At 42.3% G+C, this 17,915-nt stretch overlaps 1 protein-coding gene across 1 annotated transcript in view; it reads left to right on the plus strand.

The window, feature by feature from the left end:
- Positions 1-262: 262 nt before the first annotated feature.
- The window catches only part of VPS8 (vacuolar protein sorting 8 homolog (S. cerevisiae)), a gene marked incomplete at its 5' end in the record, with an annotated part of 63,971 nt that continues 46,318 nt past the window's right edge, over positions 263-17,915 (plus strand). Inside the window, 7 exons of the mRNA XM_010289817.1 lie at positions 263-331; positions 2,122-2,252; positions 4,001-4,094; positions 5,107-5,139; positions 6,590-6,644; positions 15,796-15,920; positions 17,477-17,563. Of these exons, the coding sequence (XP_010288119.1) occupies positions 263-331; positions 2,122-2,252; positions 4,001-4,094; positions 5,107-5,139; positions 6,590-6,644; positions 15,796-15,920; positions 17,477-17,563 (594 nt within the window). The remainder of the gene's footprint in view (positions 332-2,121; positions 2,253-4,000; positions 4,095-5,106; positions 5,140-6,589; positions 6,645-15,795; positions 15,921-17,476; positions 17,564-17,915) is intronic.

Genomic DNA, 17,915 nt, shown 5'->3' on the forward strand with positions numbered 1-17,915 from the left:
ACTTCAGATCTGGGCACAGGTCAGAGAACTATTTTCTCTTTTTGATACTAAGTACTCCCTGTTCTGTCTTGCAATGCCCGATTTCAGAGAATAGTTTTTAAATAGGAGGAATTGCAGGATACGTGGTGCCTCTCTGGGCAGAGGTACGTTGGAAGGAGTGCATGGATAGCTGCTTTCCTCCCCCGCCTCCTGCTTTAGTTAGAAAAAAATTTGGAAGGTGGAGTAGGCAACCTAAACTCAGTCTGTGGTTTCTGATGTACAGATCGATGACAAAGAATTCGACATTCCTCAAGTTGATACCCCTCCGACACTGGAGAGCATCTTAAATGAGGTGAGTGGTCCATCAGCCATGCAGCCAGCGCCATTACAGGGAGGAGCTAAGATGAGGCAGCACATACTCTTCTGGGTCTTCTCATACTGTGTTTTTCCTAGGAAATAAAATTGTGTAACTTCATAATTTCCTGGTAGCTAACAAAGCACATGCACAGTTGAGTAATTGCTGTACACTGTGTAATACAGAATTTTGTATTTTCCATCAAAATATCCACAGCTGAAATGTAAAGGATTTCCATCAAACTTAAGCATGTTCACCTGTGGATTTGGACAGTCACCTGAAGGCTATACAGGTCCTTAAAGGTCAGGGCCATCAAACAACTTTTTTTTTTAAGGTAAAAATAAATGCACATAATTCTGGGTAGTTCTTAAGCTGTGGGAGGAGATGAGAACTAAATTCCTCAAAACTCCATTTATGTGTTTAGCCCTCTGGCAGGAGTAATGAACTATCTTAACATCTGACGTTGCCTGTAGTACCTTACAGGGAAGGACTGACTTTGTGTCCCTTATATCCAACTTGGTGCAATTTTTACAATAGCTATGTGAATGCGCGATTCTTAGAAAGCAAAAGAAAGGCATGGAAGCAGAGATAAGCTCCAAGAAAACAAACTTTTTAACAAACTGAGGAAATTGGTGGTTGGACTTTCTAGGAAGCCAGCATAAAGGGAAAAGGAACCCGTGAGAGGTGACAGTTCTTTTTAAAAAGCTGTATTAAAGATGCAAGTATAAGGTGTCCCAAACCGATACAGTCTAGGAACAAGATGAATAGCAGAAGGGGTCATGTACAGAGGCGTATCCTCTTTCTGCTGATGCCTGGGTGATGAAGGCAGAGAGAACTAACTAAATCTGGGTGATACCAAAGTGTAAGGAGGTGGAGTCACATCCATGTCAGAGGGGTAGAATCTAAGTCTTAAACTTGAGAGGTAATCATGAAGAAAGTTTATTTCAGTGCAGACAAATGCGAAGTCTTACTCCAGTGCTATTTATCTCGCTACACACGGGATGGCAATGACAAAGCATCTTCTGAAAAGGATTTTAGTGGAGAACAACCTGACTGAGCCAAGAAATTCTACAGCTGCACTGGAAAAAGAGACACTTAATGGGCAGAGGACTGCCAGCTGTAAGACACATGAGGGGCACCTGCTCTATTCTCTGCATGTTTGGCATTAGGATGGGTATTGTGTTTGCGTTCTCTGGCTCTGTGCTTTGAGAACAACATGAACTGTACTGAATTTAGAAGGCATCAGGGAGAATGGCTGTTTAAAACATACTATAAAAAAATTCCAGGCTAAGCCTGGGCGGGGAGAGGGATCGATCTCACCAGCAGAAGAGCACAGAGCAGAGCAAAATCAACCCTTATAGCAGTTGCAGGGACTGGTAGAATCTGAGCCACCACTTGATGAAGTGCTGAAGTAGATGATAATAATTCTAGGCCTTCTCTTGGCAGTTGGATACCTTTGAGAACAGCTTAGTTAAAGGTCTGTTAAAGTTTTAATAGAGTAGGTAACAGCTGGGGAGGAAAGATTAGTTGAATAACTCTCTCTCCAGCCTGCTTCTGTGATTACTGTGAATTCTGAAAACCGAATTCACAGTAAAAAACAGTAAAACCATGATTTTTTGATTAGGCAGAATCAGTCTAGTGAAGTAATACACTGTTCTGTTTTTTACATATGAGACTATCTTATCCTCTCCATTTTTCTGCTTAATTGATGCTGTTTTGCTAATGTTTCAGTGAGGTGGTTGTGTGTTCTGAATGTTTAGTAAGCTGTGGTGATTATCTTCCTTCAGACTGATGATGAAGAAGAGTCCTTCATTTTGGAGGATCCCTTTCTCTTGAACATTGATAACACGGATACGCACTCCTACGACACATCTTCTGTAGCAAGCTCTGACAGCGGGGACCGGACACACCTGAAAAGGTACTTCAGGACTCGTACCCTGGGAGGTTAATTGATTTTTGAAGGAGCGCTGCTTATATTCATTAAAAATGAATTCTCCTTTTTTTGAGTGGGTAGAAGGACAATCCAAAGCTAAGAGCAGTTGAAACTTCCTAAGGCAACCCGCTGCCTCCTTCCCGAGCTTTGCTGTGAGCATGCGATTTGTCTGTTACTTGGGTAGGAACCCTTTAATTGCATGTGTGGATTTTGTCTCCTGCTGTTATGTCCTGGTGATGAAGTCCCACTGCAGGGACTCTGGTGAAGCTGGTTTTGAGGGAACAGTGTTATTCCTGCAAGATCAAGTAGGCAAAGACAGGACTTGTTTTTGCAGGGCTAGCCTGCATTTTTTATCTCTCTCTCTCCCCCCTCCCCGCCCCCCATATATTTTTATATATATATAAAAAAATGCATTTTATGGGAGATGGAATATTTAAATTTCTCTGAATTTTAATGGAATCTTTAAAACACTGAAGCATGGTGACTTTAAAGATCTTTCAAAGGCGTGTCTGATGACTTCCAGAGTCTGCAAGCAGCTGGTGGTTATTTTTAAAAGGCAAGTGAACCGCAGTCACTCCTGTAAATGGAATGCTAATCTTGACATCTAAAAGCAGCCTGGAATGTGATAATTAGCTGTAATACCGCTGACTGTCTCATTAATTACTCAAATGATGGCCTGATCTGGGATCTGAAGACACTCCCATGGCCGCCTTATGTGCTGTGGGAAGTTGTGACTGTTGCATGAGCAATTGCATAGGATATAAACGCTCTTATGTGTGATGGTTATGGTGGTGTATGGTAGTGTACTGAACTGTCCCTTCTTTTTCAGACAAGATGGTTTGTATTGAGGGAAACGTTACTTGGAATGGCTTAAAGATTTTCCAGACAGAGTGGGCAGAAAAGCCTGGAAGCGTTATTGTCACCTTTGGGTGAAGCTAGTTACCATGTTTATGGGTCCTTAGCAGTAATAGAAGCTATTAACAACATGTTTCTTCAGCCTACATGTGAGCTACTTATTTGTGCATCTCTGGAGAGATAAGAACCAAATGTTTACCTCTTAGTTTTGGAAAATTGGCTTTCTGGTGGTGTCTGCTTGGCAGCGAAATTGCAACTTTCTTGGGGATTTTCCCTCTACTGTGTGTGCTGCAGTATACCACTGCTCTTTAGAAATAACTGTCACCCATACATTATTACTTTTTAAAAACATTTTCTCCGTAAACAGAAAGACATAACCTTTCGTATCAGATCAGCTGTGTTTTAACTGAATATTATTCTTTAGGCATACAACCAGTTTTCCTCGGGGTCTGTCTTCTGCTCATAAGCCTTTTCCAATTGTTTATTTTCCTTAGGTACTCGCCTTTAAAGGCTGAAACTTCTGACTCACTGGAAGGTTAATTGAAGAGCAGAAGTGTTGCTTTCAGGCTTTATTAATAAATTCTAATGTTTGCAGATATGTGCTTGAAACGGAGAATTTGTTTGAAGAACTTTTTTTTTTTTTCTTCCCCCTGAGAGATGATTTAAAAAATCTTACACAGGCGTAGTGGTGCCTAGCAGGCTTTGCTATTAATCTCACGTCTGTTTCGTTCTGTACATGTTGGCCCCAAGAGTAAGAACAGAAACTGCATGAGGTGCAAGTGCATGCAGAATTTACCTGCTGGTTTAGCTGCGGGTGAGGCAAAGTTCCAAACTTTTATTCTGCTCTAATGCATTTGGTTTATTTTTTATTTCCTTAGGAAGAAAAAACTCCCAGATTCTCTCTCACTCCATGGATCAGTTATACGGCTCTCACTTCTAAAAGGAATTTCTGCCCAAATAGTATCTGCAGCAGTAAGTGTCTTTTCCTTCTGGTCACATCCATTAAGACAAATTTGAACCTCTTCTGGTGTGGAGGGGGTTGTGTGTGATCTTCTCCCTTCCCCTGCTGTTAGTTCTGGGTAATACTAACATGTTTGATACAGAAACTACTAGCTAGTAATCTCTAGCCAGTAGTGAACTGGGTATTAGCTTACTTCTTGCAGCAGCAATATGGCAGGTCCTCTTTAACATTGATTGGTGTTGCTAGATGTCATTAAACCTGATGGGAAATGTTAATACAAAATGATAGCAGTGCTATTGTTCTGCTTGCTTGAAGATGCTGGAAACAGGTTTGCTTAATGCCCGCGGCAGGCACAGCGCACGCTCATCGCTCTGAGCAGAGTGAGGAGCAGGTTTGCACGTTCCTGCGTCCGTGACTGCGCTTCAGGCCCAGGTGCAGTAGAGCTGGTCTGTAGATCATACTGCCAGGGGAAACCTGACCGCCCAAGGTCAGAGCCGAGGCGGTGACTTACAAAGTGTGTGATTCCTGAAGCATGCAAGGTAGGCTTGTTAGCATGGAATACAAGTGACTCGTTTGCATTTTGCGATGGCTGTGCGGCCAGCGTCTCGGTGTGCTGCCGCTGGCTGTGACTCATGTTGATGGAGGTGTGGGTGAGCCACCTGAATGGGAAGCTGATCAGGTATGCTTGAGAGGGGAGAGGGAAGTTGTTTTGCAGTCCGTGTCCATGTTACGTACACAGAGAATGCTGAAAACTGTTACCAGTAAGAGTAGCCTGTTTTGAGAAGAACACAGTAGCTATCATGGGGAATTACAGAACATTCTGCTTCCTCTCCATTTCTGTGCACTTTCTCATCCCTTATGGGTATTTCTAGCCAGTGGTTCCCTCAGCACTGCCTGCCCTGGTGGGACTATTAAAATGCAACTTGTGTTGATTTTTCTGTGTGTTGCAGTTCTAATTATTAGAGACATGCACAGAGCTGGGAGTTCTGTCTCTCTTACTCATGACTTGTCCTGTTTTTCTAGGATAAAGTGGATGCTGGCTTGCCCACTGCAATTGTAAGTACTCTAACAATTTTCAAGTACTGTATGGTTAGTTTTCACGCAAGTTTGTTACAGCAGTAATTTGAGACCGCTGATAAATGCATCTTCTTTCTTACCCTTACTAAGAATTTTCAAATATATGAGGGGTGGGAGAAGCAGCATGAAAGATCCAGTTCCTGGGGGCAGAGTTCAACCTTTAAGTGCCCAGCTGCCCCTCTGCTGATCAAGCCCCATGCTCTCCCCTTTTTCATGTCATCACCAGGCCTTGTTAGTTGAGCACCCAGCCTTTCCCCGTAAAGTAAGCGTTGATCTGTTGAACACTCTGGATTTCCCTAGCTATTTCTTCTTTGCCAGTTATTGCTTTGACTCCTAACATTTTTCAAAGCAACTGAAGTGCTCATGAAGGGGTAGGTTCAAATTCTCTATGGCTCTGATGTAACTGAAATATGACCTTGAAATATAAGATTTCACTAAAAGCCTTTCTGAAAGATACTCAACGTAGCAATTTGCATTAAACTTCTTGAAGTCAAGCCTGCTAATTAAAATACGTCAGAATTGAAGCTGCCTATAGTTAAAGGAGAAGAGAAACATTTTAAGGAGGTGAATACAGCAAGTATTTGTTTTGCCCTTGTGAAATTAGTTTTAAAGTTTTATGAAGAAACCAAAGATGTGCTTGGTTGCTTTGTAGTAGCAGCAATCCATAAGGGATTATACTTCTTGTTTAAAAAAAAAAAAGGAAAAAACCCACAGTTGCATCTCAGGCAAAAGGTTGCACAGCAAAATTTGAAGCATGCTGTGACTGATGTGCACGTAGGATAAAAGCCTGTACTTACGTACTCCAGACGTTAAAGCACTTGATTTTTTTTTTTTTAAATATGACTTACACTTGCTGAGAAATAAAAAGTAGAACAACATTAATATGTACAGCATTATGTGATTTCTGTTAAGTTTTATTTAATTGGGTGGAGGTTTGCAAGTGCAATAGAATCTTGGAGCTATGTTTAATTCCCCATGGAAGGAAGTTGGAGTCTCTGGGCTTGCTGTGGACTGTCTCTTCAGGAGACCAGCAGTGCCCAGGGTTGTGGAAGAGTTCAGATGTGGATGTAGCACCTGAGTGGGAAAAACCCTCTGAGCAGTTATTCTCCATTACCAGACCAAAACGACGAGGCTGACTTTACAGAGAAGAAATTTCACTGTGGGTACCACTCTGAGCATTTGAATTACAAACAGCAGAGGAAAAGGCATCCCTCTGAATTTGCAAAAATCTATGTGATGGTTGTTCAAGTGTAATAGTTTTCTAGCTTTCACGTGGGAATTGCTTGTCACTTATAATTAGAAATTGGTTGTATCTATAACCTTCTAAATCTTCCCCTTTTGGCAAACTTTGCATGGGTGTAGTGAGAGTTTAAGTGCAGGATTTGTGACTGACATTTCTACTTTCAATCTTTCTGCATGACTGTTTCAGGCAGCATCAAATCTGATAGCAGTGGGGACTTCCCATGGATTAGCACTGATATTTGGTAAGTTAAAAAGAAAGTTTTGAGTTTTTTGGCATTTTAATGATCTTTAAAAAAACCCAAACACACACAGGCAAAAAAACCCAGCCTGAATCAGAACTGCAGGGTGGATTTCTTCTAATATGTTCTGTTTGTGCTAAATGTGATTCTCTTTCAGTAAAAAAGTAAATCACAAGTAATATTTTAGTTGTCCTAATACTCACATATTTCTTCTGCTTTGGGGATTGACACACTGATACTGAGAAATTTCACCCTGTGGCAATTGTCTATTCTGTGTTTAAATATGAATTAACTCTGTTTTCATGTGGAAGAAGCCAGAACCAGTATATAACCATCATCTCATCAGTATTAATCTTCTTCTCCCCTATGACATAATAGCTGCCAGCATTAGGGAAATTAAAATGTGTTCCTTGGGGAGTGGAACTTCTGGCCCATGGTTACCTGCAGGCTTGTGTCATAGGTTTCTCCTTCCCTGACCTTCCCCTGCACTGGTCACCTCTGTGTCCCTTCATTCTGTTATTCTTCCCCTCCTCTTACCACCAGTCTTTCTTAAAAAAGTTTCTGAGCTTGTGCCTGTTTATACAGTTTATGAGCTGGGCGAGAACAGCCCTTGAATTGCTCTCATACACATTGAGTTTTGCCCCTTTTATCTATTCTTAACAATTTTAGAAATTTCATTCTCTTCTTTTCTTTTGAAGTTGGCTGAAATTATTCAAGACACCAGAAGTTATGGGGAACAGGGTACAAATAAGGATGGGAAAGACTGTGACAGTGTAAGACTTGCCTTCCCGGGTATTAGACATTAAACTATTTGAAGCCATTTGTTTAATCTAGTATTGAAACAATTACAGGATGTGCTTAATCTGAATATAAATAACTTCTTATCTGCTACAGTCAACACATGATCTGAGTTTTTAGTAGTAGATCTTTGTAGCTATTCTAAAATTTGTCTAGTATGTGGAGGTTTTCAATATCGCTACTATGGAACACGTTTTTACTGTTTTTCCTGTTGCGCTCTCTACATGCAGACGCTATGAAGGCACTAAGCTTTTAAACCAGAAGCTGTTCTCTGCAAGTATCATATGTCATGACAGAGGTATTATTTTTAGCGTTTTACGCTCCACAAGCGGCTCTAGGTCTCTACGTAAGCATACAAAGGAGAAGGGACATTCTTAACTTTGCCATGATTATTTCTGCATCAAGTCTGTTTAAGAGGACGGACCACTGAATGCCCGAATGTCCAAGATGCTTAGCATGCTGTGGTGTTTCAACTGATGTACTTTTGCAAGATTTGTCTGATTGTTTTGGTCAATGCAAGTGTATTTAAGCAAAGTTTTCTTTGTTACACCATTGATTACTTTGGACCAACATGTTTACTGTTATTTTGGCCATGAGGCTGTGTAGTCTGTAGTTATTCAGTTAATTTTGTGGCCTTCAGGAAAGTTGGTACAACGTCAGCTTTCCACTGATAGGCTTTTATGAAAATAAATGTCTGTGCTTTGAAGAACTTTGTTTGCAACGGGGCCTTTAAAGCTTTCTGATCGATTGAAACCTATAAAGTTATTGTCTATGCAGCTGCATACTGGGCTGTATTATCCCAAGTGCATTCAGCAGGTTGAGAAGGATCATTACTCCCGTCTATTCTGCACTTGTGAGATCACATCTGAAGTACCGTGTCCAGTTTTGGGCTGCTCAGTACAAGAAAGACGACGTACTGCAGTTTGCTCAGTGGAGCAGGGTCACCGAGATGATTACAGGGCTCAAGCACATCGTGCGTGAGGAGAAGCTGAGAGAATTTGGTTTCTTCTGCATGGAGAGAAGGTGGCTAAGGGGCCATCATGTTGCTGTCTTCTACTGCCTGACGGAAAGGTGTAGAAAAGAGAGACTCAGACCCTTCTCAAAAGGTCCATGGTGTTAGGTAAGAGGCAGTGGACCCAAGTTGCAACATGGGAAGCTCTGATTAAATTTTTCACCATGAGGGTGCTGAAGCATTAGGTAAGGGTTGAGAGAGGTTGTGGACTCTCCTTCCTTGGGGATATTCAGAACTCAGCAAGGCCCTGAGTAAGCTGGTCTCGTTGACTTCGCTTGGAGCAGCAGGACTGGGCCAGAGACCTCCACAACTTGCAACTGAAGTTCTCTCGTGAGTCTGTGCTGTAATTTAAAGGTGATGAGGAATGAAAGTACATCGTCCAACTTTGTTTCAGATATGCTTTCTGGCCACTTCTGTTCTCTGCTAAATTCTTTCAGTTCTGTGACTAAACCTTGGGCGTTGACAGCAGTGCTCTCCGATCTATCTGCAAAGAGAGAAATTCTCGCAGGGTATGGCTGCATAAGGCCTTCTTTGTGCGCAAAGAGAGAGAATTAGTGTTCTGGCTTGGTTTTACTCTGTAATTTAAACCAGCAGTTTATGTCTGTAGACCGATCAATTTCTGCACTTTTTTTGTCAAAACATTTTTCTACTAGCTGTGTTAATTATGTTGATTTACTCCCTGAAGTTTTGTAAGCGGTGTGCATGCTTTATACAGTACAGTGGAAACATCACCTTTTTTTGCCTGTAAAAGTGTAGGTTCATTTTCTGGCTGAACATTGCTGATGTTCAGATTTCTCTGAATACTTTTGTGTCACTAGTAAATTTTTTAACCCTTTTATGTTTTTCTTTCATATATTTGACTTTATGTAGCTATTTTGTCTCTTCTTGTAAGTCCACCTATACCTCTTGTCTGCTTTGTCCTTTTAAAGGAAAACTTGGGTAGCTTTCATTCTGCTTTTTTGAATGCTTCTGTTGGCTCTTGAAAAATTATCACAGGACAGTTCTCAGATTGCGCATCTAATCTTTGAAAAACAAGATTTTTCTTGTGGGTTACAATTGGTTTAGATGCCAACTCTTTGACATCCTGTACGTGTTGCAGAAGTGTTGGTAGGAAGGGTCGCCTGGAGGCCTGTAGTCAGCCCCTTTTACCTGTCCTTTGGGTAGTTTATCTTCTGTTTGATGCTTTGTTACCACATTTGGATAAGGACAATTTTTTATGCCTTTAGGAATGTGACCCTTAGCTTGTTTCTAGTGCTGTGCTCGCTAGGGGCAATTTTTTTCTGACTATAAATGAGGGCCATCCTTTTGCCAAATTCTTTCTGAAACTTGTTTGGAGTTGTGAGCATGCTGCAAGTGAGCAGTTACGCTGTGTGCCATGACTTTTCTGGAGGATTGCTAGCTGGAGTGGAGAAGTGCTCTCCCAGCAAATATATAACAATAAATAATCTTGAGAGGTTTTTTCCTACATCTTTCTAGAACAGCTAAGAGCTACACTGCTCAAAAACTAGCCCCTAAACAGAACTCACTGAAATGTTTTATTTTTCATGGAAACTTTATGTTCTGGACAGAAAATTTCTGTATAGCTAAATTTTATATTGATTAGTGTTTGTTGTGGTTTAACCCCAGCCGGCAGCTAAGCCCCCCGCAGCCGCTCGCTCACTCCCCCCGGTGGGATGGGGGAGAGACTCAGAAGGGTAAAATGAGGAAACTCGTGGGTTGAGATAAAGGCAGTTTAATAGGGAAAGCAAAAGCCGTGCCTGCAAGCAAAGCAAAACCAGGAATTCATTCACTACTCCCCTTCGGCAGGCAGGGGTTCTGCCATCTCCAGGAAAGCCGGGCTCCATCCTGCGTAACGGTGACTTGGGAAGACAAATGCCATCACTCTGAATGTCCCTCCCTTCCTTCTTCTTCCCCAGCTTTATGTGCTGAGCATGGTGTTGTGTGGTCTGGAATATCCCTTTGGGCAGTCGGGGTCAGCTCTCCCAGCTGTGCCCCCTCCCAGCTTCCTGTGCCCCCCTCAGCTGCCTCGCTGGTGGGGTGGGGTGAGGAGCAGAAAAGGCCTTGACGCTGTGTAAGCCCTGCTCAGCAATAACGAAAACATCCCTGTGTTATCAGCGCTGTTTTAGGCACAAATCCGAAACATAGCCCTGTAGTAGCTACTATGAAGAAAATGAACTCTATCCCAGCCAAAACCAAGCAGAGTGTTGAACCATTTATTTTCTCTGTTTGCTGTAAAACTTATGGTTAGTGTCCCGAGTCTTTGCTGAGGTGTGGGGGTAGCATGATATCTTGGAAGAACATGTGGTATAAGTACCTAAAGACAGCATTAAAACTAGATTTTGGGAACTGTTGTCCTTAGTTGTTTTTTGAAGTTAATGGGGAGTTCACTGGCTGGCTGGCAGAAACTGCTGAAGATAGTTTTACCAGTTATGTCACTGTGAACTTCCAGTTTTATTTCCTCACAGATTTTTTTGGGGGGGTCTTCAATACAATCAAGTCCAAATTTATAAAAATTAGTTTATAAACTCATTTTTCTTCAGTTATTCCACATGCTTTTTAAACCACTTGGTTTTAAAACAATAGTTATCACAGCATCCTCTAAGTTACTTGAGTAAATCAGAAGGTGAAATGTTAACAAAAGGAAACACTATCAGTAAAATCTGAAGGTTCTCACTGTCTTGGAAGATTATCACGTATATTCTGTTTGTAACCTCACTCCACTCTTTTTATATTGATTTCTGGCTTTTTCCTTCCTCTTTTGGCCCTTTCTCTGTGGACTGGAAAGGAAAAGGTACAGTAACGCTGCACTGTGCATGTACCCTGCATGAACAACTCCTGTCTTGCCCAAGTTTGCATGTTGTATGTGCCGGAATTTAAGACGCCCGCTGAGCAGCGAGTAGGGCAGAGCAGTAACCAGTCGGTGGATAATCCTGCTGGCCTGTCTGGGAATTGGCTGTTGAATTGCATTGCACACTTCCAAATTCTCCAGGCAGGAACAGCGGAGGAAGAGGGAAATGTGCTGTTTATAATGTTTTAGGGCAGCTGTGTGTAGAGGCAGTATTCTGGGGCAGGACGAAGGCTGTCCCAGGAGATCACCGTCCATCTATTTCTGCCTGAGAGCTGCCAAGGGGGAGCACTGTGGAGCAGAAACCTGATTCAGGGCCACAAGCCAGAAACTGAGAAACCCGTGCAAGCAGACAGCAACTTCTGAAAGCCCTGCTCGTGCCCCGGCTGTGCAGCTGAGGAGGGACCAGTGGGTTCCTGATGTGGTAGCCACAGGTGTCTGACTTAACCCCAGCCCTGAGTAATCCCTGTGACTAGCTTAAGCTGAGGGCAGGGTGTGGGGAGGAGGGTTCAGCATGCCCTGCTTTAGGGGAGGGCTGTTGTGTTACTGGGGGAGATGGTGCCTGCAGCCTGTCCCATTAGCTCACCATCTCTGGTCCTCCTGATCCCCAGGCCCAAGAGCGATGTACCTCTTGGGAGAGCAGGCACTGGTCCTGTGCCTAGTAACGGTGGGAGGAAAGGACCTATTCGTAAAATTTGTCATATTTGAGTAATTCTACAGGAAATAAAGCAGGCCTTTCAAACTCAGGAAAATCATGGCTTAAGGAAAAAGATCTTGATGAAAACCTGGTGATCTGCAAAGTAATAACTTCTGGAGCGCTATGCTTATTCCTTTGTTCTGGAAAGTGACTTATTTCATATCCACAAACTTGTTTTTATTCTTTACTTGTAGAGCTGTATCGAAGTGCCATCTTGTTTTGACTTCAGACTTTGAGAGCAACACAAATAGCTACTGCCAGAAATGTTTCAGATGAAGAATTGCTTTATGTAAACTGCGAAATTAAAAACATTTGTTTGGACAATTGATAGCCACCTTTGTTTCAAGCATTTGGAAAAAGCTTTTTATGCTTAATCCTAAATGTGCCTTAATACAAAACTGATAATATTAGCCTGGAAAATCATCAGATCAGCTTTTATAACCTTTTGCTTTTATCCACTTTTATTACCCTACCGGTTGATTAATAGGAGCACCTTGATTCAGGCACCTTGCTTTGCTTTGTAAGGAGTTTCATCCTGCTTATTTGTAGTTAAATTAAAAAAAAAAAAGTCTTATCTAATGGCTCTTCCTTGTGTGTCATCTTTTGACTGGCTGGAAACAAGAACAAGTACTGGCATGGGTTTCTCTGGGGTTAGCTTTCCAAATGATCATTTCTCAACTCTGAAAATGCGTCTCTGGCAAACAATGGGCACTTCCTTCTTAGGGAGGAATAACTTGAGTCATACAAAGCAATTAATTTTGGGATGGAGTGGGGATCGTCTTTATTTTGAATGGACATTGTTGGTGAGGGAAGAAGAAAATGGATTTGAAAGTTCATGTAGGTATGTGTACAAAGATGTAAAGCTGGACTGAAAGTGGTAATGATTCTGAAGCTGCTGCCTTTTCAGAGAAATCTGTAGAAGATTCTCCTTTTTCATGCCTTACAGGAAACGGGTTATTGATTGACTTACTGACAGGTTTTAGCTGAAGTGGGAGGAACAGAATGCAATTTGCTTTTCCTAGCAAGAGCTGCAGTATTCACCTTATGTTTAAATGTATTTTATGGTTAGCACATGGTCTTCTTGTAAATGAAGACTTCCCAGACATCTGGAACAGGAATTATTTCTTTGGGATTTGAAGGACACCATTTGGAATGCCTCTGTGGGGAACTTGTTTTCCAGCTGTAGCTCCATGTTCTCTGAGCTTCCATGGAAATCTTCTGTGATTTTTCTTCTTTTTCTTTGACCTTTTCTGATCTATGCTGTCTATGCCCTTGTCAGAGTGATGTCAAGGTGTTTTCTAGTGGCGTGACAAAGGATAATTTTTTATTTCCATCACGTGGCTTCTGCTTTCATCTTATCCTAGTAAGGAGAGTTGTGTGCAGAGCGACGGCCTTAGTTTTGAAGCACTTACGCTGCCTTGTGCTTGGTAATAGAGGTGGTGGCTGAAACACCCTGCCTGGCCCCTGGAGCAGAAGGTGCTGTGGCTTCCTGTGGCTCCGTGGCATCGGGCTGACCTTCAGGAAGGCTCTGCGTTGTGCTTGAGTGGCAGATGCAATGCACTGCATGTTGCTTTTCTAACTTCTTGCTTTAATGATGCTGAAGTAGTTTTGGCTCCATGTTTCTCTTAGGTGTTGAATGATGGCAGCCATTCACAGTATATTCACTTGAATTGTGTGCATCCTTTGTATACAATATAAAAAATAATCTTCATCTACCTGTGGTGTAACTGAACATCTCTCACAGTAGAAGCAGTATCTTTATTGTTTTTAAAGTGTAAACAAGCAAATGTCCGTTCTCATTTGAAAATGCAACTGCCTTGTTCTGTGTTTGGCATAAGGCAGACTGCAGAGGAAGAAAGGGAAGATGCTTCCTTCTTCCTGCAGCGTCAGGCGTTGTGCTGGCAGGCACAGCAGAGCAGAAGTACGTGAAGAACAGGTAGCCTTTTCCAGAACTGCCTGGGCTGCTTGTCACCTGACGAAAAGATGACGATTTTCAGTGATATGGTCAACCAAAGGCACCTTTCTCTTTTCCTCCAACAGATTTCAAGAGTAGAGCTCTTCAACATTCACAAGAATCCTGATGTCTCTGAGCACCCTTAACATGTGGTGTCCTCTTGACCACTACTGTTGTCATGTTTTAGATCAAAACTGACAGTTTTCTGTAATACCCAAGCCTTCCTTGTGCATTTGCAAGACAGAGCATGGCCTTTCTGTCTCTCCCAGGCCCTGTCTCAGCTGCTGTGCTTGTGCCTACAAGTGGTGTTTGTAACACCCTCTCCATCCCTGCCGCTCTGCCACCACTCTCCAGATTTTGCAGGGAAAGGAATTTTTTAGGGTTTTTTTTTGGTCCACTACAGCAGATAAGTTTATTGAGGTAGATGCAGGAAAACAAGGAATAGAGTGGAAAAACTTGAACTTGGCCCTAACCTCTTTCTCCTCACTCTGAACAGTGTTTTAGAGTAATCGATGAGTTCAGGTACTCTTCTTTGCTAGTGTTTGTTTTGGTTCTCCCACTGATGCCTCTTCGTACTGGTAGAATTTGAAAGGTGACTCCCGCTGTGTGTGTGCTCAGCCATCGATTTGTCTGTGCTGGTTGATGAATACATCCCTTCGTATTGGGGAAGAAGTGAGAGAGACATCCACGCTCTGTTTCACATCTAGCATGTCGCTAGCGGTGCTGCAACTTGCAGGAACCTTGGGCAGTTCTTCCAGGGGGTTTCTGGTGCTCGGTTGCTGTCTGTTCCCCTGCATCCCGTCCTTTCCCTTCCTTGCTCAAGGTGAAGTCCTGCACACAGTGCTGTCGTGGTGCTTCTGATGTATTTCAGATCTCTGGTCTGTATTCCAACAGTCCTCACAAAGCATCTTTTCTTCCTCTCCCACTCAAAAGCAGGACAAAAATGGAGAGAGGTGGAAAAAGCAGATTCAGAACATGTGTTTTCTTAGCTTTTAAGAGCAATGCACCAAAGACAGGCAGAGGGTTATCATTCATAAGACCTGAAGTGCAATATCTTCTAAAGCAATTTTCGGTCTCTTGTGGTGGAAGCATGCCAGGACTGAGCGCATAGGGAGGTGCCTGTTGTTTTTTGTCTGCGGGGGGCAGGCAGGGGCATGGCCGTGCTCCGGTCCGGTCCCCATGGGGCTGTGCAGGCACTGGCACCTCCTTTGCAGTAGCCTGTGTCTCAGGAAAGGAAGTTCTGTCACAGTGGTGATGGTTACTGTTTCCTTATTAAAATAAGAGCTCCATGCACTGGAACTCATTGAGCATTTTAGCTGTGCAGCTTGGGGACACAAGTTCATTTTCCCTCCAGCTTCTGGCCTTTATCAAACGAAAGCGAGGAATAAAAGTTATGTAAAATTACACTTGCCAAAAGCCTGCGTTGGGGATTTGTGGTCGATGTTCAAATCGGCGTACAGAAGTATACGGCTTGGAAGATAGAATTAATTTTCTGTCCGCTTCCTTGCTATGATATAAGCACCCTTGCAGAATAGTAAAAGGCAAGCTCGATATTGCTTTGATTTTTCTAGTAGTTTCTTCTTCAGTTTGCAATACCTCTGCATTTCTATATTCCCTCTGCCCGTTTTGTACTTTTTAAAATAGTTTTTGTATTTCCCTGCCAGACAGTGTCCCACTATCCCTGTACAACCATGTGCTCTCATCTTGTAAACTCTTTTTTAAGAACTTAACTGGAAGCCTGTGAATCATTAATATACCCCAAGTGAATTGTATGTGTGAATAATAGCATGATGTTAATTTTAATCACTGCTTTTTCTTTTTAATTTCTTACTAATTGTTCTGCTCTAGATCAAAACCAGGCTCTTCGGCTGTGTCTGGGCAGCACTGCTGTTGGGGCCCAGTATGGGGCTATCTCTGCTCTCAGTATCAACAACGACTGCTCGAGGCTCCTGTGTGGCTTTGCAAAAGGACAGGTAATTCCCATGGGATGAGACGGTCCAGTGCTGTGGTCTTCTGCAGGCTGTTACTGAGGGACTGTCCAGAGGTGACAGTAGCTCAAAGCCAAGCCCACTCAATATGTAGCTGTTTGTTAGTTGCTTTTGTGTTGAGAAGAAGCAAAACATGGCTTGTCGTGCCCAGAGCTTTTTTGGCCAGTTCCTGCATTCAGTGAGCTGATTATTTGGGGTAAGTTTCTGTGGAGGAAATGGGCGATGCAGTATATAGTGAAGGATTCAATGAATCATGGCTGGTTGTGATGTAAGTTCTGCTCACGATAAGCTGAAATGTGCAATGGCACGTGTCACAGGTCACCAGGACAATCAGCTTAGTGTTTCTAGGTCACTTTGTGAGATCGATGCTTTGTAAATTAAATAAAAAAAATTTGTGTTGTGGTGATGACTTGAAAGTAATTAAACTCATATCTGGCCCCAAAGTTCATTTTTAGTAATACCTTACTTGTGTTGTATGATGGAAGCAGCATAGCTTCTTGAACGTGGGGGAAAAAGGGTTTGAGTCTGCTGTTGTAGTTTTATGCCTTTCTCTGAACCTAAGGAGAGAAAACAATTCCTGAACGCAAGTTATAATGCTAAAACTAAACCAAAATGGATAGAAGTAACTTGGTAACATTTAGAGGTCCATGGAATACAAAGAAAGCTGCTTTGTTTCTCTTTTTAGTTTCATTTCCCTTTGCTCCTTTGGCTTTCACCTCCATTCTAGATAAACACACTCCAGTGCCTAGATAGGGCTAAATGACAGACTGCTCCAGACCATGTGGATTTGATCCATGCAGAGCAGTGGCCAATTTTAAATGATACTCATATAAAATATCTTAGAGCAGCAGTTTTGAAACATCTGGCCTATGAAGCTTTGATAGGTGATTTATGGAACCATATTAAAAAGTATTTCCAGTAAAAAGTTTGATTCATAGTGTAATCTCAGCTGTTCTGGGCTAAATATTCCTCAGTTATGAGGTAGGTTGGGGCTTCCTGCTTCTTCGTTGAGAAACTGCCTGAATTTAATATCCAAGTGCAAGCCAAGCTGTGTACCAGCCTACCTGACCTGTCATGCTGAGCAAATGCAAGAGAAAAGGCGTAACAGGGTTCATGGTAGCTGTGGAGATGCTTGCTAATGGCTGTTAGCAGAGATTATTCAACTGTTCACTGATTCTGTGAGAGAGAAACGCGTTGAATCACTTTGAACAGTGTTGTGTGGTAGCAAAGTTATCTTACATTTTTTTAGTTGTGTTATCAGGCAGATAGCTGTGAGGTGAGTTTGAGCAAGTGGTGAGAGCTTGCCAAAAGGACATGATTCAGGGTTGTGAAGATGTCAACTCTAGTGTTGTCAACAAGAGTATAAGGAGATAATACAGTACTTGTAAGAACAGATTTCAGATCACTTTTCTTTGGTGTGAAGACCCTACTAACCCAGGATGATATTGGGAATATAGAAAGGTTTTGAGGTACTAACACACGAGGTGATGGAGAGAGCCCCTTGGCAGTAAATGTGTGTACTGAGAACAATCTGCTTGCAGATCACAATGTGGGATCTGGCCAGTGGGAAGCTCCTACGATCAATAACAGATGCCCACCCACCGGGAACAGCCATTTTGCACATTAAGGTAACAAACACTACATGTACTCCTTCCATACCACTTTTTTTTTCTTTTTTTCAAACCATACTCATGTTCAGTCAGATGGGTGAACTTTCCTTGTGTAGCACTTCTAGATTTACAGGTGAGAGCAGCTACCTAGGAGCTATATGGTGATGGTGTCCAGAGGTGAGAAGAATGAGCATAAATTCTATTTAAGAAAGAAAAGCGTTTTGAGAGCTGAAATAATAGTATTGGCTGTGAGTTGTACTGTAACAAACAACAGTTGTCTAAGTCCCATCTCTGATGCAAAAGTCTACGAAGAATTAGTTGCTAGAATACATTTCTCTAAAACATGCAGTGGTTTCACCTGGACTCATGA

This window comes from Phaethon lepturus, unplaced genomic scaffold, assembly GCF_000687285.1.
Source record: "Phaethon lepturus isolate BGI_N335 unplaced genomic scaffold, ASM68728v1 scaffold1126, whole genome shotgun sequence".
Classification (NCBI taxonomy): Eukaryota; Metazoa; Chordata; class Aves; order Phaethontiformes; family Phaethontidae; genus Phaethon; species Phaethon lepturus.